General features: G+C 36.0%; 1 protein-coding gene across 4 annotated transcripts in view; it reads right to left on the bottom strand.

Moving 5' to 3' along the window:
• Nucleotides 1-13026, bottom strand: part of LOC109089974 (polypeptide N-acetylgalactosaminyltransferase 9) — a 90827-nt gene that overhangs the window by 43888 nt on the left and 33913 nt on the right. For all 4 annotated transcript variants that reach the window (XM_042723537.1, XM_042723536.1, XM_042723534.1 and 1 more), the window contains 2 exons: nt 8102-8268; nt 268-442 (listed from right to left, as the gene is read on the bottom strand). In XM_042723537.1, coding sequence (XP_042579471.1) covers nt 268-442; nt 8102-8268 — 342 coding nt within the window. The remainder of the gene's footprint in view (nt 1-267; nt 443-8101; nt 8269-13026) is intronic.

Here is a 13026-nt window from a genome sequence, read left to right on the forward strand (position 1 = left end):
ATTACCATCAGAGAGGAAAAAGGTTATTTAATTTGGTGCACATCTCATTCATCCATTTCTGAGATCATTAATCTATCAGTTCATTTTTGACAGATGCTTTAGATAAAAATCCATCAGGCTGCTTTCCTCACTGAAGTCTAAGCTTCCATTGATGTCATGATGAACATTCTCAGCTAAATCAAGCCTTTGTCATGTGAAACATGCCAGTGATATTCTGAGTGGTGAGACAATGCCTGATAAAATAATAAAAGACTGAATCGCACTTACCAGCCTGTGTTGAACTCCACGTGGGCGTCAAAGAAGCCCACAACAGGAGCAGTGGCTGCGTTCCAGCCGTGAATCCTGGCCCGTATGAGTCCCTCTCTCTTACTGTTCCTCACGATCTTCACCAGGCCGGGATATCGCTTGTTCACGTAATGATCCAGATTGAACTTCAGCTCCACTACAAGAGAAAATCAGAGCATGTGAAGGGAGGAAATCCAAACCTCCTACATCAATAACAGGGACTTTGAAATGTGTCTTTTTATTATATGAAGGTCACATTGTCTTTTAAACCCTTTTTTTCATGCCACATTGTGCTTCTTTTATTTTTGTTCCTTTTATGCACGGGTTTTATTGTGAGGGCATTGATTATTAATGTTTTTTGATCTTATAAATGCATCAAAAACTATTGCTAAAATTTTTGCATTTGCAAAAAATAGAGTGAAATGGATCAAAATTTGAATAGTTGTGTTGCTTATATCTGTAATTTATTTATTTATTTATTTTAAATGCTAATGTGCTTGTTTACCAAGGACAGCAAGAATGTATCTCATCTCAAGTCCTAACGGAGCATGCCAATCAACTTCTTGTCCAGGCCCTTGTTATTTCTAGGCTGGACTACTGCAATGCTCTGCTTCCATCATGCACATTCAACCCTCTACAAATGATTCAGAATGCAATGGCATGACTGGTTTTCAACGAGCCCAAAAGGGCCCACGTCACACCTGACTTTATCTCCCTGCACTGGCTAACGGTCACAGCTTGCATCAAGTTCAAGACACTGATGCTTGTGTATAGAACAGCCACAGGCTCAGCACCCTCCTACTGTACTTCCACTCACTCTTAGGAATCTACTTTCCCTCCAGAAGCCTGAGACCTACAAGTGAGCAACGCCTCGTGGTACCATCACAGAGAGCCACAAAATCACTTTCCAGAACTTTTTTTATTCACCGTTCCTGGCTGGTGGAATAATCTTCCCACCCCCATCTGGAATGCTCCCTGACAATTTTCAAGCAACAGCTGAAAACGAATCTCTTTCGTCATCCTAAAATAAAAAAATATATAAAAAAACATTACTTTCTCTTTCCTTATTCTAGCTCTTTCCTTAACCTGTCTAGCTTGTTCTAATAAAAAACAATGGGCCTCATTCATGAAACTTGTGTAAATATATGAGTAAATTCGGAGTAATTTGCGCGTAAAACAGACCTTCCCGAAAACTCTCCTCCAGATTCACAAACACTTCAAAACGTCCGATTTGATAGTTATACATGTGTATGTTAATGAATTCCAATCATTCTTGTGCACGCTCATTCACAATTAGCATAATCTATTTTAGCATTTTTTTTTTCAAAAAGAGGGCAAGGGCAAATTAACTTGTAATTATTAGTGTATCAAAATTCAGTGTCATCAGTTTGCCAAAAAGAACACAAACATTTTACGCACTATTAACATGTGGTAGAGATTTGTGGTTTTTTTCTTTTGTGAAAGATTTATTTTTTTTTTTATTGTGATTTTCATTAATTCGAAAGTTTATGTTTTTATGAACGATTTACACACAAATTTATTCTGCTCGTGTTTCATGAATGAGGCCCAGTGTCTGAAACTTTGTATCATGAGCACTTCCTGTGTTTATTTGCCTCTTTATGATGAATCGCTTGTTGTACTTCCTCAATTGTAAGTCGCTTTGGAAAAGCGCCTGCTAAATTAATTAATATAATGTAAATGAGATGAGAAATGAAATGTGACGTTTGAAGAAAAGAAACAGCCCTGTACTCTTTATAAGCATCTATCTTGCCATGGAAACTTTCCATTGCACAAATGTTTTTAATAGCTGAAAATATTCTTTAGATCTTTAAAATGTTTTTTACACTCACAAAAAAAATAAAGAAAAAAAAGGTTATTTTAAGAACTGTTTACTCAAAAGTTATTTCTGAAAAAAAAAAAAAAGTTATTCTATGGCATCACTGAAAAAACAAAAAAACACTTTTAGAACCTTTATTTTTGAGAGTGTATCCCTTTTCGCTCATGATTCTGAAGAAAAAAAAAAAAAAAAGCATTCAGGTTCAAGGAAGAACCTTGTATTGAATTCTGTACGATAACCTAATAGCATAAAAGAAAAAAAAGAAGGTTTTCGTGGCACTATAGGTGACATGGTAAATAAATCTGCCTGAATCTCCCCGCTCCTAGTCTCTCAGAGTTAGCTATCTGTTCTCATTCAATAAGAACTCTGGGAGGTAAACAAATGGAGTGCAAGGAGAACACACACACACTCAGAGAGACAAACACACACATACACACACTCAAGGAAGATAGATGAGTGTTTGGGCTCTTTCCTGCAGGTTGCTGAGTGCTCTAGTTTCTATGGGGAGAGGAATAAGGAGGAACAGAGCACTCTTTAAGGCACTGATGCACACAACTACCTCCCCTCTCATTCATCAGCTTAGAAGAACGATTAACATTTCAGTGTTTCGGTGCAATGGAAAACCCTGGCACTGGATTTAATCACCTAAGAATATGATTTAAAATTATTTTACATAAAAGGTGAGATGTTTTTATGTTTGCCAATAAAGACTCATAGGCCACATACATACTGTAAAGTTTCAGGAGAGACACTTGCATTTAAACACTAAACCAATATCAACAGAGATGTCATGTTTTATGTTTGGAAGGCTACCTCACAGAGTGTGCTTGAAGGGTTGCCATGCCCACTTATTATAAAAGCGATGCTTATCAAGCACCTTTATGCTTGTTATTTGGGCTTTAGTTTATGGAGGTAATAGAGCAAGTTATATTTTGGTATGTGGCTTATTTCCAAAATAACAGATTTGGATTTAAGTTTATTATGGCCTTATTTGTTGTTGTTGTTCAAGCAAGATCTGGCAACACTTATGATTTTAAAATATACCCTGTGATTTCTTGCACTGCTCATACAGAAAAGATACAACTGTGATACGTGTTTAAATACGTCATTAACAACTAGTTTAGTTTGGTTCTGTACACACTGCATGGTTGTCACTACCTGAATTGTCAGTTGTAGAATGCAGTTGTCACTCACTGTGTGTGCAGAACGGGATTTAGGGCAAAAATGTGAACTGACAACCTAATTTATGGCACTTTTCCACTGCGTGGTACGAATTGTCTCGGCACTGCTCGGCTCGGCTTTTTTATTCCTCGTCGCCCCATCAAGCTCTTGCTGGATCTGCTCCTCTGCTATCAACGAGAGGAACTTCTGTATTTCCTCAACAGACAACAAAACAGCCACTTTTTAGTTGTTAAAAAAGGTGCGCTCGTTCAAAACAGTTGCGTTCAATCCTTGGCTGGCTATGCTGATTTAAATCTGGTGGGTGTGTTATGTTTGTATCACAAGTTTAGTAGTCTCAGCCACAGACGTCACGCCCACGGACCGTCGGCTGAACGTCTGATGCATACGGCACACAAAAGTGGAAACACTTCAGGAGTTCCAAAGTCGTCATCAGATTGGTTGAATTCTACAGGATTTCCGGGAGACATGTGTGTCGCATTCTTTAACGTTCCACCTGGAAACAAAGATGTCATGCCGCCAAACCCCCTCACGAAAGAAGAAAGCTGTCATGATTACAACTGTGATGATGAGCACTTATCAGGATCAACTAAATGCTGGATTCTCAAAAGTATGTGAAATATTTTACATTTGCGGCACAGAATCTTTAAAATACGTCAGAGAGTTTTACACACTGGTCTGTTATTGTGGCGACATTTCCACGCCCCGAAACGTGCCGCTGAACGAAATGAACTGTGATTGGTTGTTTGACATGTCAGTCAAATGGCCTCATGGGCGAGCCTTGGCCAAAGAAAGCTGCCATGGATTCCAGACCTTCAGCCGTGAGTCTGAAGATCTGGCTATGCGAGACTACAAGTTTAGTGATGATGCTCTCCGGCCAATCCGTGATCAGCAGAGTTTACACGTCACGTTTTGGTAACGGTACGGTACCGAGTCGTACCATGCAGTGGAAAAGTGCCACTAGCTACGATTTGTTTGTGGCCATATCATAGACCATTATAGACCATAGATCAAGTATGACCATTTTTTTAACATTATATCTGCACTTTTCCCGTTAAATTTACATTGTTTTGAGAAAAAAAAAATCTCATTCTCATTAATATTATAAGCAAATATTATAAATATAAATGTAATTTATTACAATGAATATTACAATGATGTATACTGATATATTGCCTACACATGCAAAAAATACTGTCTTCTAACAGACTCTCATCACACACACACATTTGTTAAATTATTCAACAATTTTGTTTCTTGTTTTTGATTTTGGGTTGAAATGCAATTTTTTGAGAAAAATTTCTTAAGCATTTTCGTCCAATAAAGTCAAATAAAAGTGTCTGCTAAGTTAATAAATATAATGTGAAAGTACAGTACATAAATATGTTCATAAATTATATTCACGCTGACTGCTTTTAATGTCAGCTCTGCTCCAGTTATTATAACACAGCCATATTAGGGCGGGCACAAAACGCAATTCAGTGTGTCGAACAGCACACGCGCGCACACACACACACACACACACACACACACACACACACACACAAATGTGCTGTTAGAACAGAAGTTATAGGATTCCCTCTGGTGTGTTCTGAATGAGATTGAAATTAAGAATCATGAGGCAGAAATATTTTATAAGCATTCACCAATCAATGAAGAACAAATATCCATCCATCATACCGTGAATAGAAAAGCAGAAATAAGTTCTGGAACACTGCAGATCAAAATTGAGCATTATGAAAATATTTGAAATGCATGCTGATCTTGATAGATCAGCTATGGCAAAGGGATTGCTTTGCTTTATTTAATCAACAAAGAGGACTTATCATTTTTCATCTGCATATATCAAGAACTCTGGCTTGATATACAACCATACGCAATAACTAGTGAAGGCTGCATATGGCACTGGAATTGCATTTAATGCAATTAAAGAAAGCAATTTTCCTCATGGATGCATGTGTATGTGTGTGCCAATGGGCTTTAGTAAAACAGGGATCATCCACAAATAAATAAAAATAATAATTTGTGTTCCATAGAATTAAAAGAAGAAAGTGTCAAATGGGTTAGGAACAACATGAAGGTGAGTAAATGATAATAACATTATAATTATAACACTAATTTTATCCACAGAATTTGGCCTAATGTATGAAGATTTTAATTGTGTAGTTTGCTTTTGGGGATAAAGCCAGATATCATTTACTAGCTGGAGTCTCAAATAAAAGAACGTCCTTGAAAAGTATTAAACAAACTCTTCATCTAAAGGACCTAAATTTGTTTTCATTTGGACTGAAACCCATTATTGTCTGTTTACAAGCAACGTCTAAATGAATTGAATTTCAAGGGCGCCATACCACTCCGTGTCTGATGAGATGAGAAAAATAGACGCAATGTCCCTTAAAATTATTCACAAGGTGAGAATAAATGCTACCCTGCGTAACAGGATTCAGCTGAGATTAATCCAAGCAGACAGGGATGATGGAGGGACAGAAAAGGAGGACAAAAACCTTATTGGCTTCAGTGAACAGTGTAACACGAGAACGGCACTCTATTAAACGTCTTCATAATGGACAGAAGACTTCGAGAGACAGAGACACGCTCGCTAAGGTCAATTCATTATTCAAGTGGTGAGGGCGCCTGTACCTCCAGCCGTTTTTTGGGTGCGAGCGCTAAACTGGAGACGACAAGCTACAGCGCAGAGAAAAGGTCAAGTAGGCAACCTTTGCATGTTAACAATTTAATGTCAGCTGGAAGAAGCTGAAGCATCAGCAGGAAATTAGCATATGAAATTAGAAACGCCACATCCAGAGAAGCTGAGTGTGTGAGATAACAGCAAATTGGGAAGATAGCAGTACTCTCAGTCATCTGTTCTCCACAACGCTACAGCTCTGTGTATCTAACCTTTATTTTTATTTTTTTATTTATTTTTTTGCAAACAAGATTGAGAAGTACTGCTGTTTTAAATTTATATCAAGTATATCTGCTAAATGTTTAACAACATTCAGGAGTATACTGGAATATATGTATATTTTTTTTGGTTTGTTATATATTTACTTTTAAAAGAATCTTTGCTAAGCCTGCATTTATTTGATCAAACATACAGTAAAAACTGTTATACTGTGAAATATTATTATGATTTAAAATAACTTTTTTTTGGTCTTCAGTGTCACATGATCTTTCATAAATTATTCTAATATGCTGATTTGGTGCTCAACTACTAATATTGCTTTTTTTATTATTATTATCAGTGTTAAAAACAGTTTTTGTTAATATATTTGTTAATATAACAGTTAATATATTTGTGTACACCACAATACTATTCATAGGGTTCTTTGATAAATAGAAAGTTAAATAAAAAGAACACAATTTATTTGAAATTAAAACGTTTTGAATAAATAGCAATAAATAAAAATAATAAATGAAGAGTTCAGTTGCAAAAACAGATAACTCCATTTTTAACAATTCTCAAAAATCATGTTTTTTAATTGTCCATTCCAGTTAATCTCAGTTAAACTGCAGTTGGGTTATTTTGATTAGGTTAAAAATAACTAAAAATTACAGCTAACTAACATAATAAAAACATGATTACATAATAAAAAACATAATTTTTGAAAAAAAAAAAAAAAAAAAAAAAACGGAGTTATCTGCTTTTGCAAATAAACTTTTCAAATGTAGTTCTAAAAATGTTGTTTTCGACTGTAATAATATTTTACAATACTACTGTTTTTACTGTATTTTTGATGAAATAATTTATTTCGTAAAGGCTAAAAATAGAGTGCAACGATTTCCAGAAACTCTATTCAATTGAGGACTCAGAGAACTACTGAAAATCAGAGAAAATGTTTTTTAAAAGTTTGATTGTAATCAGAAGAAGAACCAATCACTAAAATGAATTCCACACAGTACTTCAGAGAGTGGCCCTGTGTCAAATGGCACACTGGATGTGGACTGGCGGTCTCATGGCCTTCATTCGCGTGTATCCATGAGGTCCACGAGCCTGTAGGGTATCCCATTTATCATTTTATGATTCAGAAGGGTGCTCATGAGCGCCCTCCTTGCAGCCTCTATGTGCCCTCAAACCCGAGCCAAACCTGCGCTCACATGAACAAAACCCAACAGTGATGAAGAGGGTTCTAGAAGAGAGAATGGTTCATTATTTTTCCACCTTGCTTGGTTTTAAGGCTGTATGCAATAAACAACATGACACAGAAAACATATATTTATGTGACACCAAAAATGAAAAAAGCTAAACTATTTTGAGAACAGCTGAGCTGCTGCTGCTGTCCCACTAATGAAAAATGTTCAGTTAGAAGCATCACTACTTTTAGTTAGTCCGATACTTCAGCGCAGTTTGACCAGATAAAAACGACTGCATAACATACAGCGTCAGTGGGAACTTTAAATAATGTCTCAAAGAAAAATTTCCTTTTAAAGCTCGTTTATAAACCTTGAGCTGTGTGCAAGAGTACAGACCTGAAGGTTTACTCTTGCGGTGTTTGTCTCTTGCTGTTTATTTTCCCTCTTTTTGTTAGTCTTTAAGCGCAGTCTCTAACCAAGCAACAAAATTGATTGTTTGCTCAGACAAAACACAGACTGTTACGGTATACCAAAACAGGTTAGTCATACTTTATCTAAGGATGCCGTGCTGTGTTTATTCAAGCAGCATTTTATGTACACTTTCTTTATAAAGGCTTTTACGTCTGGAGCAACAAGAGAAACCGGTAAACATTAAGCAGCTGTATTTGTTTCAGTGAAAACAAAGCAATAAATCATTAATGGAAACATAAAGGGATGCATCCTTACCGCTGTCACTGTTGTCGTCCACCAGTATGATTTCTTTGAGCAGGTGTGCCGGGGTATGGTTGACCACGCTGTGTACAGACCGCAGGATGACAGACAGAGCTTCATTCACAAAGATGAAGACGACAGAGATCTGGGGAAGGTCATCAGGGTAGGTCAGCTGCTTACACCTGGACAGAAAACAGACATCAGTGTATCAGTTTGCAGCTTTATAGTCAAAACATTTAATAAGTTTACATTATAGGAAAATAACAACTGACCATAATAATTTTTGTAGTATATTTTGGAGGTTTTATTGTGTATGACTCCACTTTTTTTCTTTTTTTAAATAATAAAAAAAAGAAAGTCTCAACCATTAAATATTCTGTTTCACATAACACTTTCCCCGCCAGCATTTTTTTTTTAAGTTGCCATTCACCGCCAGCATTTTCTTTTTTATCATTTTCAGAAATATCTGAACATGCAATGCATCAAAAGAAAGAAAGAATCTGTTTTATTCTAGCTTAATGCATTCTTTTTTATCAACATGAATATAGGCAAATTTCATACATTTTGGCTAAAAAAATTTTTAGTCAAAGACTACATCCAGATTGGATTCAGAGACCAGATTCAGATCAAAACATAGATGGGGTAGATCTCTTCTATCAACACCCCAAAGCTTCAGAATCAGAATGAGCTTTATTGCCAGGTATGTTTACACATACGAGGAATCTGTTTTCGTGACAGAAGCTCCGCAGTGCAACAGAATGACAGCGACATAAAACACATAATAAAGAATAGAAAATACAAAAAATACAAATAAGTAGGTAAGAAATGACAATATAAAAATTGACAATTGTATGGCAGGTATATCACAATGAGCAGTTGTGTATGTATAGGTATATTATGTGCAAAAAAAATTAAGGTACACTAAGTATGTGTGTTAGATAAATAAGTGTATGTGTATATAAATATAAATAGTGTAGTGTGTTCCACAGTTATTATCAAGTGTTCATTAGATGGATTGCCTGAGGGAAGAAACTGTTCCTGTGTCTGGTCGTTCTGGTGCTCAGTGCTCTGTAGCGTCGACCGGATGGCAACAGTTCAAAGAGGAAGTGTGCTGGATGTGAGGGGTCCAGAGTGATTTTACCAGCCTTTTTGCTTATTCTGGATAAGTACAGTTCTTGAATAGAAGGGAGGGTTGTACCGATGATTCTCTCAGCAGTCCGGACTACCCTCTGTAGTCTTCTGAGGTCAGATTTAGAAGCTGAGCTGAACCAGACAGTTACTGAAGTGAAGAGGACAGATTCAATGATGGTGGAGTAGAACTGTTTCAGCAGTTCTTACGGTAGGTTGAATTTCCTCAGCTGGCGAAGGAAGTACAACCTCTGCTGGGCTTTTTTCACAATGGAGTCAATGTGAATGTCCCACTTCAGGTCCTGAGAGATGGTGGTTCCCAGGAACCTGAATGACTCCACCAGTGGCGCCCCCAGAAAATTTTAATAGGGGTGGCCAGATGAGGCCACAGTAAATCTTGGGGTGGCACATCAAAAAATAAATAAATAAATAAAGTGTTTGCAATATTGACAAAAAAAATGATATCTCTGTGATTTCTGGGATTTTATCGATAAGGAAAATTAGACAATATTTTGCTGGTGTGTGTTATTGTGCTGATATCTTATTTCTAAGTGTGCTGACAGCTGAGGCTTTTTTTTTTTTTTTTAACCTTTACGCCATTTTTTTCTAAAAGTGTGCACCATCTTTTAAGTCAGACACTCGCATTTGGGCTGTTACCAAGCAAATGCAATCAGCATCAACAAAATTGATCTTTGCAATGCAGAGAAAACAGAAACTGCATCTGAAGTGCCATTTAGAGGTTTTTACACACTGTTTAATGGAGCTCTGAGGGACATGGAATACTTTAACCTGGAGTTACAAATTAATAAATAATGTTTTGATATTTTAAACATAAAACATTGAAAACTGATGCTTGAAATTGTTTAAAAAATGAAATGGTACCCTAAATGTGAAATTAAAACAGCCAGTAGGTGGCAGCGAGTCACTGTTAATAAGTGAGTCATTGCGATTGAACCGAATCATTTAAACGGTTGATTCATTCAGGAACGAAACACTATCATGTTGCTCAGAGACGCAAAACAGTGGCTGTGTTTGGAATGATTTTTTGTTTTTAGAAATAGAGCGCAAAAAGTGAATATGTTGTCTAAAACGTAAAACTTTTGATATTAACTTCTTGTTTATTGAACTGTTCTATGAAATCAATGTCACATTTGCAATTATGCAGACTTCTGGAGAAAAACGTCACTCTTCGTGTGATAGTAACTATATTAAAATGATATATAAATTATATAGATCTAAAATTAATAGATTTAAAATATATTTAAATTAATAGTAGCCACTGCAAATCATCCTGGGGTGGCCACAGGGGTGGCCAGGCCACCCCTGGCCACCCCTTTGGGGGCGCCCCTGGACTCCACTGCAGTCACAGTGCTGTTCATGATGGTGAGTGGGGGGAGAGCAGGGGGGTTTCTCCTGAAATCCACGATCATCTCCACTGTTTTGAGCGGACTTCACTTCACAGTCCTATACAGATTCCTGGGTTGACAATTAATTTGGTAATGTTCGGCAGTTTTGATGTATATTCTGTTTAAAGTTTGATGATCATGATATTTTACATATGCATCTGCTTACATGCTTGTTTCTGCTTCTTCTTCATCCTGTATTGATTCCGAGATTCCCTACTCTTTCAGAAGATGTGTAATAGCGCACACTACCATATGACAATGAAAACATGGAAAGCCAGAAAATTACTTCAATGGCAGAGAAAGAGTTCAGAATGAAATGAAATGCAAATTAATTTCATGATGACATTCTGTTTATTATAAGCACATGATGCTCAAATGCTAGAGCTCTTTAAAGCAGGATGGATACTGATTGGCTGTCAATTCTTTTATCGTTTATCAGCTAGAAATTTTTTTTTGAAAGTGATTCCAACAATATTGTTCCTCTGTGTCATTACAATTGTGTTGTGGGTGCTGCATTATTATTATTTTTTTTTTAAGAATGATTGTTAAAACTATATCCTGTTATTGATAGTTATCGTCCATGATATGAATGGGCCTTTGTAGTCTTACTGAGAAAAGTCAGATTTTGTTGAAACACCATTCTGGATTACTCTCAACTGCATGCATTGCATGCATATCTTTATTTTATAGAGATATTACATTACAGCTGATCATGCTTTGGATAAGATGAAAATTCTGGTATAAAGCTACAGTATATTAGAAACATGAATCATTCCATTACATTTAGGACCCATAGAGGAGTTCCTATATTTGTACAAGACAACTAAAATACAACCTGACATCTAAAGCTAAAGATTAGTTGTCTTGCCACTAATAAATATGTGCATATTTACATTTTAAGCCAGTAAAAAGCCTAAATTCATTCCCACATTTACCCCTCTTCTTGTGGGGAAAATTGAGGCATGCCAACATAGCCTTTATTGCACATTGTAAATGCTGACTGGTTACTATGGCAACCATAAGTTCTCGATCAACATCTCACTGAGAAATCCCTCCCTCGGCCGTCCTTCGCTCTGGGAGAACAGCATGAGGCTCCTGCCCGTATGGACTTACTCTCAGCTCTTTTAATATGACTGAGGATTATAGGGCTCAGAAATAGGTTATATTTCATAAAATACGATTACAGAGACTAGGTTTGGCATTTAGCAGATTAAAATTCTCTAGGCAATCACATTATTGAGTTGTCTGCTCACAAAAAGGTCTACTCAACAAATAAGTAATCAAATTATATACAACCAAGAGAATAAAAGTATATATGCACATCAATATTGCATAAAAAACTCATTTTAAGCTGGAGAATGAACCTGTTGCATTATATACAATTGTGACAGAATTTTTATTGAAGGAGCAAAAACATTTAAAAAGAGACACTATTTGTTTAAAAGTTACTAACTCATTGTTTGTTGAACTACTCTCTAAAAGCAATATCTGATATTCTGATATTCAGGGAAAATGGCAATTGTGCTCGTGTGATAATGCTTTAACTATAGCATATGTTGCAAAATATAAAAATCCAAATCCTATTATTGGGACATTTTTGCCCCATAGCTTGAGTTTGAGGACATTTTTGTCATTTTATCGGGCATTTTTGCTTTAATCTCCCATTGATTTTAGACTCAGCATGATGTGCTTCAATCAAGAAAAAACAGACATCCCAATTTGAGTATGAAAACAATGTAAAATTAAAACACTTTAGTAAGAGCACATTACAGTTCAATTACTTACATAAGGTTTACTGATTTTAAATGTATTAATTTCATCATATAAAGAATGTGCTGCATTCATAAAAAGAGTGTGCTGAAGTCCTGTTACAAAGAAAAATAAATACAATACTTGAATACAATAGATACAGATAACATGTTTATTTATAAATACATATACAAAATAAAAACTTGCTTATGTTCCCTTTATATATTTACATTAAGGGTTAAATGGATCCGTAGTTGATCCAGGCCCCACGGTTTGACACACATGTGATTCACGGGTTAACTATGAAATGTAACCATCATAGAGTGAAAGCTTATTTTATTTACTTATTTATTAGCAGAACTATCTGTATATGTAAAGCATTCACTACACTGACAGCACTGAGTCTAATGAGGACCTTTTTTCATTCATACTGCAAAACAACAATTACTGATCACAGATGACTAATGGTCCACTAAAATAATGACTGTGGCAATTTATGCATGGACATTTCCTTCATTATAATCTCCATAAATTATTTCCTGTAATGATTTGAGGAGAGAAGGTAATTGTGCCTAGTCTAACACAGTCATACTATGACGCAAACACAAATACTAGCTGTTTATGCCGAATCCTGAATATGGTAAGACCTTATTTTGG

Source organism: Cyprinus carpio, chromosome B5 (assembly GCF_018340385.1).
Source record: "Cyprinus carpio isolate SPL01 chromosome B5, ASM1834038v1, whole genome shotgun sequence".
Lineage (NCBI taxonomy): Eukaryota > Metazoa > Chordata > Actinopteri > Cypriniformes > Cyprinidae > Cyprinus > Cyprinus carpio.